General features: G+C 42.1%; 2 protein-coding genes across 3 annotated transcripts in view; one reads left to right on the forward strand and one right to left on the reverse strand.

Annotated features, from left to right (window-relative positions):
- The window catches only part of WASHC4 (WASH complex subunit 4), a 46,458-nt gene extending 44,040 nt beyond the window's left edge, over positions 1–2,418 (forward strand). For both annotated transcript variants that reach the window (XM_063133413.1, XM_063133414.1), the window contains exon 34: positions 885–2,418. The gene's annotated coding sequence lies outside the window, so the exon portion shown is untranslated. The remainder of the gene's footprint in view (positions 1–884) is intronic.
- Positions 2,419–3,627: 1,209 nt separating this feature from the next.
- The window catches only part of APPL2 (adaptor protein, phosphotyrosine interacting with PH domain and leucine zipper 2), a 38,209-nt gene continuing 25,779 nt past the window's right edge, over positions 3,628–16,057 (reverse strand). Inside the window, exons 11-21 of the mRNA XM_063133417.1 lie at positions 15,452–15,640; positions 14,442–14,484; positions 14,284–14,340; positions 14,072–14,160; positions 12,707–12,865; positions 12,542–12,594; positions 9,507–9,681; positions 7,635–7,671; positions 7,375–7,515; positions 6,619–6,666; positions 3,628–5,149 (exon numbers count right to left, since the gene is read on the reverse strand). Of these exons, the coding sequence (XP_062989487.1) occupies positions 5,018–5,149; positions 6,619–6,666; positions 7,375–7,515; positions 7,635–7,671; positions 9,507–9,681; positions 12,542–12,594; positions 12,707–12,865; positions 14,072–14,160; positions 14,284–14,340; positions 14,442–14,484; positions 15,452–15,640 (1,123 nt within the window). The 3' untranslated portion in view covers positions 3,628–5,017. The remainder of the gene's footprint in view (positions 5,150–6,618; positions 6,667–7,374; positions 7,516–7,634; positions 7,672–9,506; positions 9,682–12,541; positions 12,595–12,706; positions 12,866–14,071; positions 14,161–14,283; positions 14,341–14,441; positions 14,485–15,451; positions 15,641–16,057) is intronic.

Consider the following 16,057-nt stretch of genomic DNA (forward strand, 5'->3'; position numbering starts at 1 on the left):
TGCACCCTGGGTATCATAAGCCTCTGAACTCAGAGGCTTATGAACATCCAATGCAGAGCATGCCTCCCAGTCTGTATTTTAGCAAAATGGGTGATTTTGACCAGCTTCGGGAAGGCGACTGGGGATGGCTGGGGCTGCCTCCTAGCCCCATGTCCCCAGTCTCCTCCCTCAGAAATGCCCCTCTTTAATCCCCCATTTGCAAGCTTGTAACAACAGCAAGTACAGTTCTTTCTGCTCTGGCTGCAAAGGGGCGGGGGAGGAGCCAGGAAACTGAAATATCTGGTTTCCAGCAGACAGGAATGTCTAGGGGGCATAGGATTGCTCTCTAAATTGTCTTCTGTAATGGTATCAGTCCTTTCACTGTGTGATCCCTGATGGCTAATCTGAGGACACAGCACCAACTGCAGAGAGGACAATGCTGCTGAACAGGACATAAACCAGGGAATATTTGCACATTCTAAATGGCTTTCAGGGGAATTTTCTCCCCCAAACAACCAAAATTGTTAGTTTGAACCAAAAATGAAAACTAGCAAATAACACAACCCTAGTAAGGCAGAGTGTTGTATTACCTGCTCTATTTTTCTTCCCAATTTGTAAAGATCACTGTTGTGCTTGCCATCCCTTATAAAAAAGGAAGCTACTATGAATTAACATGTTGATCTTTAAATAGGGTTGTATCCAACTGTGCCAGCTTGCCTGCCAGCTGCTGGCAGAACTGATTCCCCCCTCCATTCTGCAGCTCTCCAAATTTCTGGAGGGTTGGGGAAATCCTCTAGAATAGATTTGGGCAGGCACAAGGAGAGGGAGGGCAAAGTCGTTGCTGAAACTGCCCAGGCAAAATATTCAATACATGTTTGACTTTTCTTTCTTTCTGTTCGATATAGAAATCTTCATTGAATCGGATGAGACCAATCTGGCATGGAGCGTTTCACCTTCTGAATCTTGATGGTGACCCAAAGTGCTATCAAGTTTACAATAATCCATACTCGTTCAAAATTTGCAGTTCATCCTTTCTGTTGAAGTTTCACTAAAATAAGCTCTTCACCCTAACTTATGATTTGTGGGGAGGATTTGCTTGTTTACTTTGATTGCAGTTTCATAACTTTAATTCTCTTGCATTTTGTTTGATTGAATCAGACATCAAATAACATCTTAGGCATTGATGTTGCTTTTCTTATTGTATTATGTCGCTGTTTCAAAATCTGCCATAGTCCATAGACCTTTGGAATCCAAAGAACTTGCCATCTTAAAGAGTCAACCTCTGTCTTTCAGAGATTGACACTGTACAAACATGTAAATTTTAAGGCACTTCGCTGCTGTAATAAACATACTCATTCCCATTTCTCCTTTTTGGCCTCTAATTTGAGAGAATCCTTAGCTTAAAGCATCACATGTGCCTGGACAGTAGTGCTAACCAAACTAACATGAACTTAGTGACACATCCTTAGTCTTCACCTGGCTCTAAACTCATGTACATGTAGTGCTTCTGTGAATATATATATATATATATATATATATATATATATATATATGTATGTATGTATGTACAGTAATATAGCTTTCTTTGTGAATATAGGATGGTAATCACTGAACATCTTTCATGCTGTAGAACCAATTAAAAGATGAATAATTTGGGTCTTCAATGCGACTTCCAGTTGACATTATTAGAGCAGGTAGCAATACATTCCTACTGGTGACATGGAATGGCATCCCCATAAGCCTTTACATTTCATGTGGCTTCAGGTAGACCTTTTGCATCTGCTGAATGTAGAGAAGGTAGGTTAAAACTGGGAGAATTATAGCCATGCAAAAGGGAAGGGGGTCATTAAATTGATACAGAGGTACTGTTTCTCCTCTCATACCACTTTTTAATAATCTGCCTTTAAGCATAACTGCAGTAGCTATGATATCACTATCATAGGCTTTGTTTACAAATGCCAGAAATAAAGGGAAGTGTTTTTTTTATTTTTTAAATGCATTTTACATACTTTTGGCTTGTGAGGAACTCTTCTTTTCCATGAAGTGTGTAACAGAACATTAGTTTACAATCCGTTACGGAAGAAGATACACTTGGCTATTACACGGTCTTAAAATGCTTTTCCAGAATAGAATCACCAGACCTACCACGAGTGGCATGGAAGGAATAAAAAGTGGTAAATGAATCAGTCCAGCGAAGTCATCAGTACTTTGGACACTTGTATGTTTGAGCTTCTGACTGAGGTGCAGATTTGAGGTCCTGTTGCATGTTGTCATTGAGTTAATTTGACCAGTTCCATCTGATAGCTATGTTCAAATTCTCAGGAATGAAGGGGACCAAATATAACATGTCTTACTCTGATTCGCTGTTACCTCAGTTTTTGTTCTATTAAGATATTCTGTACATAATGTTAATAAATGTAACTTTGAAAAGTGGATTTACTTGGTGTGTAATTACTCCCTGGGGCAGGTAGTTTGAGTGCAGTATGTTTAGCAATGAGCCACAGGTAGCAATGAACTTGCTTCTGTGCACTAATGAATTTGTGTCCGGAACAGAATATTGGGATTGATTCATGTGCTTTATAAAGCTAGTAGAAATTAAGTATCACTTCTCCTGTAATAGAATCATAGAATCATAGAATAGCAGAGTTGGAAGGGGCCTACAAGGCCATCGAGTCCAACCCCCTGAATAGGTTTTATTCTGATTCCTTAAAAACAAAAAACACCTTCTTTCTAAGAGAATAGTATCTGTAAAAGCAGTACACTATACCCCCAAAATACAGTATTGTACAGAGACTGCCTAGATCAGGGAAAGTGGGCAAAGTCAAAGAGTTTTGTTTACTTCTTTGTAGGCAGGAAGAATATATAAAGCCATTGAAGGACATAAATTTATAACTGAAGCTGGACTTTGGGGGATGTTTTAGATCTAAAGCTACTGAAAAATATCTACTTGGAATAGATCCCCATTAGATAGCAATGCAGTGGATCACACAGGTCCTCAACTGAGTGCCAGTGCTCCTTGTGAGGTGGAAGGGAGGTACTGTGTTGGAACAGGAACCTGTTCATGAGGTTACAGCTCTCTGGCTGTGACACAGACCTAGCATGCAGAAGTATGGTAGGAGTAACCATGCCACCTATTAAGCTCCAATTACACTGAGTTAACTGTGGAGTATTTGTTCTCTTAGAATTTAGACAGTGCTCTTTTTTAGGTTTGATACCTAGAAATCTTAAACTACAGATGTTACACTGATTAAGAATAGGCAATCTGGTGCCCTCCAGATTTTTTGGACTGTAACTCCTATCTGCTAGCATTGCCAATTGCCAGGGATTATGGGGGTGTAATCCCAAACACCCGGGAGGCACTGGGTTGTCTACCTCTACACAGAGTGTGCTTAAGCACCACATCTGTTTTGGCCTGCCCTACGAAATGGTTGTCAGCTAGAGTTTACAAGATTGAACCCACTCCCACCCCCTTTTTCAGGCTCTTAAATGAGATAATTTAGTGCTTACTTCCAGATGTGTTAATTTATTATGATAGTTTCATGCTCTGATAATTGCATGTAACATGGGAGTTCTACAGCTTCTACTTATATCCATAAGTGTAAGTCTTCTTTCAGAAGCCAGGATAGTTTTCACACAATCACAATACTCTTATTTTGTTCAAAGATTTTAATCTAGCATTATTGCTAAACGGTTGAGTTGTTAACATTAAAACAAATATTATGTAAAACATCCAGAGAAATCAGGTAAACTTCATTAGAGCTGGCTCTGTTCTTGCATGATACTTGAATTGACAATAGTAAACCCACAAGTCCCAGTATAGTGGTATATCCCAATTTTTACTAGCCTTATGAGCGGTAAGATCTTACAATGTGCTTAGATTGGTCCTTTGCCTGAAAAAAAATGTTTCCTTAGAAGCTGCTTTGCTTCCTTGGCGCAGAAGTGCTTCATGTGCCAGGCTGCCTACATCTAGATTTGAAGAAATCCTTCATCTGGGATAAGAGTGACCCAGTTCCCATGGTAATCCTAGAGGGGCACTAACCCAACTTTACAGATCAGTGCAAAAGTTAGCCTACCTGGCTCATAGGAGTGGTGCTTCCGACAAGTTACTTGGCCAAAAGAAATTGCTGTTCATCCCTAGTGAGTAGCTGAGACTTCAGATGGGCTTAATGCATAACGGCTGGTCCTCCTGCTACCTCAAGGGGCTGAGATGCCTACTTTACAGAATGATAACCATGGTCCGCACAAAAATGGTAGGCACTTAGATTTAATATTGAAAGCTTACTCCAGATACAGTATAAAAATAGATATTAATTAGGAAAGTATTTATGAAATAGTGTTCTAAACAGCCTAGCTCAAAATAGTGTTCCTGCTACTCTTTTAAAAAGTATACTGGAGCCTAAAAACAACTTTGTGTAGAGGTAATGCATTCCACATTAACTGTTACTCTGATACATAAAGACTAAAATGTTTATTAGGGCTGTGTATATTCCTGGCAAAATTCAGTTTGTTGATAACTTCTCATTTCAGTCTGTTGTGCCTAAGATGACAGACATGCCTGGTGAAATCATAGTAGCTTGTCTGTGCTGTGTGTACATGCACTGACTAGGACCAGAGGGCGGAGCTTCAGTGGCCTATGTAACTCCTTGCTACACAGGTAGAATTATGCAAAATAAGCATATGCACATAATTTATGCAGTTAAAGGAGTACACACAGCCCTGGTTGCAGTAGAAAACTGGGAGTAGGTGGACTTGCAAACTTGCTGCATTCCTAAAAGAATTACATGGGGTGAGGAGGTGATTTAATATCTCAAGAAGAACCCTGATGCATGTATGTCTTGCATTAAGTCTTTGCTGGTGGCCATCAGGCTTTTCTCAATGCTAGTTGCAGATGACATGATGCTGATGGTTGGGAGGATTTCAAAGATTGCCATTCCAAATATTTCAAATCAAGTTCTCTCATCCTATCTCAAGATATCCACCCATGTTGGATCATAGCTGAGAGCACAGTTTAGCCACCTCCACTGAGAGGGAGTGCAACTTAAGCTTCTGACTCCTCCTGCCCATCTCCATGTACAATGTTGTCCTCTTCTGACTGGTCATTCAACAGCATGAATTTTCCATCATTGGTCAGTGGCATGGATGACATTAACTGGGCTAGTGCTTCTGGATCCTATAATGAAAACATGGGGTCAATTGAATTGTTAGGACTGAACTTGACACAACAGCACTCAGGAAATTATATGAAAGGTTTTTTAAAAAGTAAAATGTAGGTATGGAGGCGGGGGCAATCAGAGCAAATGGAAGGTTTTTGTTTGTTTTTGTTTTAAACTCTAAACTGTGCTGTAGTCCCAATTCAGATTGTCCCTGAATGACTTTAAAAAGTAATTCATGGAATTGCTGGATGAATCACATCTTGTCTAGTTTGACCCTTAGCCAACAGCCTGCAAGGATTTGTCAGAATTCTCAAAACAGTTTTGATCAGTCTGTCATCTAATGCGCTGAATATTTTAAAACACTCATGTTGATAAATGATTTTTAAGCAGACTTAAAAAGTAAATTGACATGCCTGGATTAAAATAAATTTCATCCCACTGACTTCATGAATCCTTCCTGAGCTACTCCCTTTCCCCATCTGAACTAATGGCTACAGTAGGCTGCAGAAAACTGCAAACTATTTCCAGTGAGTAAATCACTTTCTAAATCTGGCTAAAATAGTATTTGGAAACCAATTTTCACTGTATTGGGTTTATGCAGTAGATTTATGGATAAGCTAAGCTCAAAGCCTACACAAACTATGTGGAGAAATTATAGTTGCTAAAACTCTGTGACATTTATTTATTTATTACATTTTTATACCGCCCAATAGCCGAAGCTCTCTGGGTGGTTCACATGACTTAACACTTAATCCCACACATACATGAAATTGTGGAGAAATTCTAGCTGCTCATATTCTGCAATATGATTTAACACTTAGTTGTAAACATGAGCATAAATCTATTTGATTTAATGCCAGTGCAGAAACCCTTGTGCTTAATCAATATAGGGAATAAGCTGGAAACAGATTAGAGCAAAGTATGTTAGAACTTGAGGCTAATATTTAGAAGAGAAGTTAGGTTGTGCATTAAAAACTAGCCTCACCTTATCCACCATGACTATTTCTTCCTCCTCCACTATCAGTCCTTGCCTCCCTCCTAGTCATTCTCTGGTTCACCAAATAAGGCACAAACTAGATACATTTATGCACTTCTAACAGCCTAATCTTACACATGTTTGCTCAGAAGTCCCACTGAGTTCTATGGAAGCACATCTTTAGCTGCTCCATTTCAATAAATGTAACGTAACGCTGGTTATTTATGACTGGTTCATGCCTATAAGCATGAATTATGCCACTTTGCAGTGCACCACTTTCACTATACAAATGTTCAAAGAATCAACTTTAATTAGGTAACTACTTTTAGCACTGAACTTAAGGAACATCACATAGATTCATCTCCCAAAATCAGACTGGCATAGTTTCAGAGTAAAGATGACCTTTTGGGACTTTATATGCAGCAGTAACATAAGGTGTGAAAGGCTTGAAAGTGAGATTCATTATGTCAGAGAGTAAAGGATGCAAAATGAAGAATAGCAGAACGTTACCTTCCGAGCCTCAAGGATTTCCTTCCCTAGGCTTATTGCATAGCAAATCTGCAAAGGAAGCAGAATAAGCCTTAGAATAATTTACAAAAAGGTGTTTTTTTAAAAAAATGTACTGATTTGGGCAAAACCTCCCTGTTTACAACTGTTCAGGCAGATTTGTCTGAACACAAATGGGCAAGACTCGATAATTCCTGAAATTTTTTATTGCCAATGGAACAAAAAAGCAGGAACAGATGGTAGCAGTTCCAAATCAGCAAGTTGGGACCAATTAATGGCTGTGGAAGCCACACAAACTGTATGTATGGTGAGAAGGCGGTACAGTTGGTGCTGTAGTAGTGGGCTGGACGACCTTAGAGGGAATCTGTGATCCTCCGGATGATGCTGAACTACAATTCCCACCATCCTTGATGAGTGGTCATGCTGTTTGGGACTGATAGAAATCAGTGGCCACTGTGGTTGGTGGGCAAAGCCAAGGGATCAGGAGAGGACTTCCACCAATCCCAGGCAGAGGTACAAAACTTATTCAGAAAGATTTTAAATAACCTCCCCCCACCCCCCACACACTGACATCTCCAGGCAGAGGTGTAATATAAATAACTGCTAAGAAATCTTGAAACATCGTTTGGGGGAGGCGTGGTGTACAAAATTACTAAGGCAATGGGAGTCAACTCGCTAAATTCTAAAGACTTGTAATTAAAGACTACAACAGGAACTTCTTAATGTATTTTAAATAACATAACAAAGCCATCTCCAGACCTTTTCCCCTTCGGTGTTACTCTCAAATACATAAGCGCTCATGGAATCTTCCCCCGGAGACTCAGAGTCGCAAACCACAAACCCAATCAGCCTCTTGTTTTCTTGATGAGCAGCAAATTGTGTCACGTTGGCAAGATCGAACTAGAAAAACAGGTTTTAGAATTTTAAGACTGGTTAAGTGTTTACCTAACAACTTCCCAGCTGGCAACTTAGCAATGACTGCAATGTCTGGATTGTGATGGCAAGAGGGATATACTTACACTTGTTCTTGTAACTTGGGTTTGAGGATCTATTAATCTGTTAGTGTGGAGAGAGAGAGAAAGAGAAAGAATACACATTTAAGATTTAGAAAAAGCACAGGGGCCCACTCTATCTCAAGCTGGTTGTGACTCAGGCTCCAATCCTATATATGGAAGTAAGTTCCACTGAAGTCAATGAGCTTATGTCTGAGTAGACATACATGGGATTGCATTGTGAGTCTCAACTGAAATCAATTCATTGTGACTAAAATCCTATAACTTTCAATGATGCTTAGTTAGGACTTACTGTTGCTATTTACCAAAAAGCTGTTACGACCCATAAGCTTTCTTTGTTTGACTATGGAATTTGGAAGATCTGTGTATTCAGTGAATATTTACTGTGGGGATTTCATTTCCAGTGAAAGTTAGCCTCAGTCTCATGAATACTCTGTACAGCACCATGTACATTGATGGTGCTATATAAATAAATAATAATAATAATACAACGCAACACTTTCTCCGTGGAAGATCTGCCATTTGTTTTTCACTCCCTGCTATATAGCCCTGGTCAAAGCTCCAAACCTAGCTCTGGCTCTTTGAAAAAAATGAGGCACTGGCATCTGAAAAATTTTAAATCTTTTTCCAGGATTATCCTGGAAGTTAAAACATGGCTTTTTATCAAAGCCTTTGAGGGCTAAAGTTGCATATAATTGCTTTTATTGCTTTTAAATTCTCTACTAGTTTTAGCTTTCTAATGGTTTAATACGTTTTTAGCTGCATACATTATTTATACTGTTTGATTTTATCTGTACACTGCCCTGAGATCCCAATGATATAGGGCGGGATACAAATGTTTTAATAAATAACTAAATATCCTGGGAACCGTTGAATGCTATGCTGAAAGCAACACCAGCTGCCTCCCTTCTTCCTAGGCTCATCTGCAATATGATATTAGGCGCTCCAGGCAGGTTTCTTTAAGTCCAGAACCAGCCAGAGCAGTTCCACCTGTCTCAAGTTCAATGTATGGAATGCTGTTATCAGATGTTCTTCTCCGCCTGCAGTTTGCCCTCTAAATTCAAGTAATACCAGCAGCAGTTGTGTATATGTATTTTGGTCTTACGATTGGCAGCTTTTAGAAAGGCAGCAAAATATACATCCCATTTTTGACCAGATAGTAGTTTTCATGGCTATCTATCCTCATACTAGGCTAGAGGTGGACCTGCAGTAGAAATTCCCGACTCACAAGCAGGACTTATAACAAAAATTTGCAGTGTGGAATTCTCCTATTCAGGGTGTCAGCCAGCCAAGCCCTCTTGCAAGATACTCCATTGCATCCCCCCCACCACTGGTTTTGTTTTTCTTCCGACTTTTTTCTGCCTCGTTTCAGGGCATTTTATAATTTATTTTGGTGGTGTTTTTGAGCTTAAATATCACTGCAAGGTTATCAAGGTGTATGTTTATCTTTATATTACACATTTCTCCATTGCTCTGCACCTTCCCAGGTGCCTGTGCTTCCTGATCTGAAAAAGCCCTATTGGAGGAATTACCTCATGATGTCTTCCCCTGGGTTTTAATTGAAGTGTGAGAAGCCAAGGAGCTACAGGCTGCTGGTGAGATAATTCTCTGTGTAATGAAAGACGGGACACTCACACAGACTCCTCCTCAGCCACCTCATAAGCAAACACAAGAACTATGAACCCAACCCATGATAATTTCTTCAAAATATTCTTCTCCTTTGAATTTCTTTTCTATCAAATTGAATGAGAATGATTGAAAAGAATATGGGGGGAAATTTCAGCACAGCATTAACTTCACTTCAACCAGCTTGCGGACAAGGCCGAAAAAAAGCGGTGACACTAAAAGGAAGTAGGCAGGTAATGAAGTGTTTCTTACTTCAGGTCATTACTAGTGACCAAGAGGTGGGATTCTGTCGTACGGAAGATGTTGTGAATGGCCCGGGCTGCCAGCACCTGCCTCATTGCTTCGTAGATCACTTCCATTGTGTGGTTGGATTTGACTGCCATCGATCCAAGAAAGCGGACTATGAACATCTGCTGCAAGAGTGAATCTAGGGGAAAAGAGAAAGGCAGACAGGAAAAAAAAAAGAAACATCACCGGTTTACACTTCCTCTCAAGTTTTTGAATAATCTAATTTTATCCCTAGCATGCTTCTGCAGAGAGAGGAATCACTTGAAGGAATATTTTCTTAAGAACAGAAGAACACAAGAGCCCTGCCAGATCAGACCAAGGGTCCACCTAATCCAACACTCTGTTCAGACAGTGGGTGATCAGCTGCCCATGGGAAATTCACAAGCAGGACATGGGTGCAATGTCACCTTCCTGCCCATGTCCCTCAGCAAGTGGTGCACACAGCCATACTGCCTCTCATACTGGAGGTGGCACATAGCCATCAGGACCAGTAGCCATTGATAGCCTTCTCCTCCATGAATTTGTCTAACCCATCTTTAAAGCCGTCCAAATTGGTGGCTGTCACTACATCTTGTGGCAGTGAATCCCATAAGATGTAGTGATGGCCATCAACTGGGATGCATGTGGCTAGTACATATATGGATGCTCCTTGCTCAACCGCAGCATCAGATGGCAACTTGAACGTAGGAAGGCACCACAGATCTACCACCCTGTATATTTGTGGGGAAATGTATTATTACGAGAGAGAGGCTATGCGGGGTTGCATGCTGGCAGTAGCTGGGTTCAAAGCCAGTGGTGAGCAAGGGCAGGGCCAAAAGTCATCACGGAGACCTTTTTCTCTCTTTCTAACACCCGCTTTTCTCTCTGTCTTCCCAGCGAGCTTCCAGGGGAGGAACAGATTGCTCTTGCCAGAGGTCTGAACTGAAGCAAAGGGCTTCTGAAATTACACTGGGCTGCAAATTGTGCCTCCCTCCCCATCGCCTACACAGAGCATGCAGACACAATGGGGGCCATTCACACGTTCAGCCACAAGAGAACAAACCTGCGTTGTGATGAGCGATCTATGCTCTAAATGCATACATTTCCTTTAAATGCTCACACCAATATTTATTTATTTACAGTATTTATATACCACTCCCTATTCAGGATTTCGGAGTGGTGGACAAACAAAATAAGAATGAAAACAGAGTAAAAAACACATTAAAAGTACATTTTTAAAAGAAACAAAGTGCCAAATAAAAAGCAGCAGGTCATTAAGGGAAGGCTTCCTGGAACAACGACATTTTCAGGAGGTGCCAAAAGGAATAAAAAGTTGGCACCTACCTGGCCTCCAGAGGCAGGGAATTCCATAGGAGGGGAGCCACCACAATGAAGGCTCTTCCCCTAGTGGACTTCAATTGGACAATAGGTCTATCTGGAACCACCAGGAGCATGCCCTTGGATGACCTCAGTGACCAGGCAGGTTGATAGGGGAGAAGGCGCTCTCACAGCTATCCTGGTCCCAAGTTGTTTAGGGCTTTGTACACAAGTAAAAACTTTGTACACACCTTAAAACTGGCCCAGTAGCGAATAGGCAGCCAGTGCAGCTCCCTCAGCAAAGGAGTTACATGCTGGAAAGGGGCAGCTCCTGACAACAGCCAAGCTGCTGCATTCTGCACTAGCTCATTTCCAGAACAGCTTTAAGGGCAGCCCCACGTAGAGCGCATTGCAGCAATCCAGCCTTGAGGTTACTAATGCCTGTAATATAGCAAAGACTTCATCCCATGACTGCCAAGTGCAACGAACCCTCCACTTCCAATCCCGTTTAGAAATGTCACCAAGGATTGCATTGGTGTAGCTGACTCCAGATTGGCCAAAATATATTTAGGATGCTGATCAGGGTGACTTCATTCCCAGTCCAATGCAAATCCTTCTCTTTATTTCAATGCCATGTACCAAAGGCAACGTGTCCCTTGAGTTCCAGAAGCTGAGATCAATCAAAAGGGGGAAGAACAAGACCTTCACAGCCTGCTTCTGAGCACTCAGAAGCATTTGGCAGGCTGTGGTTTGAAACAAAACCCAACTCCAGGCAGGTCCTGGATTGATCTAAAAAGACAGTTCTTAAGCTCTTTGCTCTGGACCAAACAGCAGCTTTAGTCTATGGAGATGGGGCCGCATTTGAGACTGGAAGACTTGACCCCCAGATCAAACTGACAGTGTGCTTCTTTTCATACTCTGGCTCAGTTCAGACAACACATTTCTCAATGGTGGTTTCAGAACTCCACAATGGAGTTTTTACACCACCATTGAGAAATGCGTTGTCTGGCAGGAAACCTCCACCACATGGTGGAGGGTGGGTTTTTTTTGGAAAACACTCCATGCAGCATATCCCCGCTGTACAGAAGAAAGTTCCTGCACAACCGTTGTCTTGCGTGTTGTATGGGGGGCTCCATGGAGTTTTCCGTTGCGCTGAGTTGACTTTTTCCACTGGCTACAGAGTTCCTTGGCAAGAGCGGCGAAAGGAGCGAATGCCGCTCTAGGAGAGCTGCCGGGATATATATTTTTCAGCAATGGCTAATGGGATACCATCAGGAGGACTGGGGGAGGAGAGAAGGCACAGGAACTGTCACTCAAAGCCACATTGACTTTTACTCAACTCCACAGTAGCCCACACTCACACAAGAGTGGAGTTAGAACATGTTGTGTGGGGAGTACCCCTTTAAAAACTCAACCGCAGAGTGGAGTTTTCCACTGGTTGACTAACATGTTGTCTGAACTGAGCCATTGCTGGCTGCTGTAGCTTGTAGCCTGCCTTGCCTGCCAAAGGAGATATTTGCTCTGCAGATACCTTGGCAATAATGCACCAACTCTCTGCTTACAGCACAGCTTTGTACAGACTACAGAGGTTGCTGTAAGGTAGGAAAGGTGAAATGGCCCTGCCTTCAGAGGCAGGAGCTTGATCTAAATGGTTTAGGGGTCCAATCAAACTGATTTTTATGAACAGCATCCATAGTACTTACCCGCCTCATCCTCTTTCTTGCCATCTTCAGACTCTCCAAATGGGTTTGTGCGCCTGTAACACACACAGCAGTGGTAGTCGCTACATAATCATCTTGTGACACCTTGAAAAAAGGTGCAAAAGGAAGGGAGTACTTTGTCAAACAAAAGGCTTTTCACCGGCTTACCTGCCACCCCTGTTCTGATCTAGGAACTCTGTGGCAGGCAGTACAATGTCAAACTGAATTGGCGTTCCAGGTGCAATTAACTCAGTGGCGTCTGGAATGCTGGCAGCTTCATTAGGAACTGTCCTGTCATTCAGCATCTCCACATTCTTCACATCCTGGCTAAAGCAAAAGGAAAGAGAATGGTTCAATATGAGAAATGTAGCTAGAAAGGAAGATGGATTCCCATGAATGGATAGGCCAGTGAGAATTGGCAAGACGGCATTTAGTTAGTGTTTGAGTAGACTTTTAAAGATCATTGGCGTAATATCTGGATAATGAAAGGGGTCTTAAAAATAACTAAAACATAGACCCTGTTTGGATGGAACGCCGGCATCTGGTAACAAACCATAGGTTAGTTATCTCATGAATTGTGGGAATGTGCAAGGCACCCAAGCTGCATCCCGATTGCTTTAACAACCCTCAAGGATTGTTTACATGATGTCTGAATAGGGGCATTTGGGGGTTGTTTGTGGCTTGTTGTTGGGTTAACTTGGGGTTGTTTAACCTACGAACAACCCCAAGTGCCCTCATTCAGCATTCAAGGGTTGTTGAAGCCAACAAAGTGGCTCATGCACAGCTTGGGCATGGTCTGCATCCCCTCAATTCTAATTAACCCACAATTTTCAGCTGAAGGCCACTGTCATACCCAATCAAGTTCATAGAACATCATCTTGCATATATGCACTTCAAGTGTCAAATGAGGATTAATAAGAAAAAGTTGAGGAAATAAAGATAGATCTGTACTTTTATTTGGTACTTTATTAAGCATGTTCACCTGAAGTTCGGCTGCCTAGCCACAGGTGTGGCAACCCAGTGCTCTCCAGATATTTTGGACTACAACTCCCAGAAGCCCCTGCCAGCATGGCCAATGGTCAGAGGATTAGGAGATCTGTAGCCCAGCAACATTTGTAAAGGCACAGGTTCTAGAGGCACAGGATGCCAGCAACCTTGCTAACACTAAGATCTAGTCAGTGCCTAAATTTGTAGTTCAGAATATCTGGAGGGCACTACACTGCCTAACAAAATCAAGCTTTCACATGTCACCGTATGATGCAGGCAGTAGGATCTACCATACATAATTTAAACATACATTCAAAAATATCATACGGTATAGCCCTCCCTGGAAAGTACTACTTCAGAATGCAGTAGGACAGTTGCATTATTGAATCCCCGCCCCCATGTCAAAACATTCTGATTGCAGAAAACTAACATGTCAAGGAAATTGGAGTTATAGCCTAGCCTTTACCCTGAGATGCTAATTTCCTATGTGCAGGAAGCCTTCAAATAATCCAAGACAAATATGGCTCTTCAAACATACAATGTTACCTGGGGGAGAGGGTGTCCTGCTTTTTCCCAAAGCTTGTGATTGGGGTCACTGCCTGCAGCGCTGTCTGATTTAGTTTGATGGCAACTGCCTACAGGGAAACAGAAGCAGAGCCTTAAGTAAAGTTGTTCAAGGTGCCCGAGTGAACACTGGGTCACAGAAAGCATATTTAAGAAAACGTTCCATTAAAAAACCCTCTCAAAAACATGCTCACTTCAGGATTGTCGGTAAGATAGATCTGCCGGGAGATGTTGTTGATTGCACATATCCACTGCAAAAGCAAAAGAAAGAAAGGAAAAATTACCCTGAAGTTCTAGAGCTCTGAATTCTACAAAAGAAAAAAAAAAGGGGGGGGAAACCATGTATTTTTACCTCCTCATATTCCTTCTTGCTTTCTGCCTGAAGGGTTATGCCCCTACAAAGAAATACATGGGCATTTATTTTGACACATACAAAGGCACAGAGTAAGCTTGCAAAACAAGACACCAGAAGATCCAATAGGCCCGATCATACGAAAGGGGCATTTTCATTTGTCACAAACTCAGCACAGCACAAAGGGCAGGGAGAGAATACCCCCACTGTGCTCTTGACCGAAATCGAACATACATGCTATTTGCACTGGGCTGAACACTCCTGTTGGTGTCTTCAACTCCCATCATTCTGAGCCAGCATGGACATTGGGGAAGGCTGTCCTACACTACACTGGCACTCCTAAGAATGTAGTATTTTGGATGGTATGTGAAATTTTCACCCATTTGGGATAAATGCTGGATACTGGATAGATAGCTATGATTGCCTTATGTTTGCTCTTTGTTATATTGCTCTTTGTTTCCAAAACAAACAGACTCACTGTCCCCTGCCTGCAGCCCCAGGCCAGCCAAAATCAGTAACAACCAAAGTATTTTCTATGGTATCTTCTTATAAGACGTGCACTGGGCTTTCCAAGTCCATTCAGCAATGTCACATTACAAACGGCTCTTGCTGAAATTCTCTCTTCCACACAATCCTAAAAGGTACAGATGCAAAGGAGAGATTTTGTACCTCGGTGGGTGTAGAACAGGGCAAATTGCCAGGTACAGCTGGGCATGCAGATGAGACTATGCTTGCATCTGCCAAAATGGTAAGAACAGCATCCCTAATAAGCTGTATGTCATAATGGGAGAGCTCCGGCTATTGGGCAGTACAGTAATGCAATAAATAAATAAATAGCAGCCAAACACATCTGGAGGACACCAGGTTGGGGAAGGCTACTCTACAGAAACTTGCTTTAAATAACCTTCGCTTTCAGGGAGATCTTTAGTTATGTTCAAAGCAAGTCCGTTAATACAGCCAGATTGCAAACCCTCTTTTCCGGTGAAAGAGATGCTCCCCATCATACATACGGCTTTCCTGTTGGAGTGGTGATCTGAAAGCAGTACCGCCGGTCTTCACAATCGACGGCCATCACAGAGCAGTTGTCCAGGTCCTGGATCAGTCCCCCAGCTACAGCTCCCCTGGGTTGGCACATCAGGTTCCCACCTTGAGTGAAGAAGTACAACCTGTCCCATGTTGTAGTCACTAGGCCTGTTTTGCTGGAAAAAAACACAGTGAAGCCATGCTGGATCAAATCAAAGGCCTGCCTAGGCCGGCATTCTATACACACGATGGCCAACCAGTTGCTCATGGGAAGCCCACAAGCAGGACGTGAGTGCGACAGCAGCCTCCCGGTCGTGTTCCCCATCAGCTGGTGTACATAAGCAGAGTGCCTTTGAGTCACAGTCAGGATCTGTCTCAGTCATCACCACCTGTTAGCAGATTTCCCTTCCACCTCACCAATGAGACAACCCTTTTGGGATAAAGGAATTGGACAGGTATCCAATGTCAACTCCACACAAACTTTTATTATCCCACAGGACAGGAGATATCATGATATCAACTTGCAATGGCTTTGATTCTCTTGCAGCTATTTGGTTTTATGACATTGCTTGATTGCAGATTTGGGGGAGGAG

The sequence above is a fragment of the Elgaria multicarinata genome, chromosome 9 (assembly GCF_023053635.1).
Source record: "Elgaria multicarinata webbii isolate HBS135686 ecotype San Diego chromosome 9, rElgMul1.1.pri, whole genome shotgun sequence".
NCBI classification, from domain to species: Eukaryota; Metazoa; Chordata; class Lepidosauria; order Squamata; family Anguidae; genus Elgaria; species Elgaria multicarinata.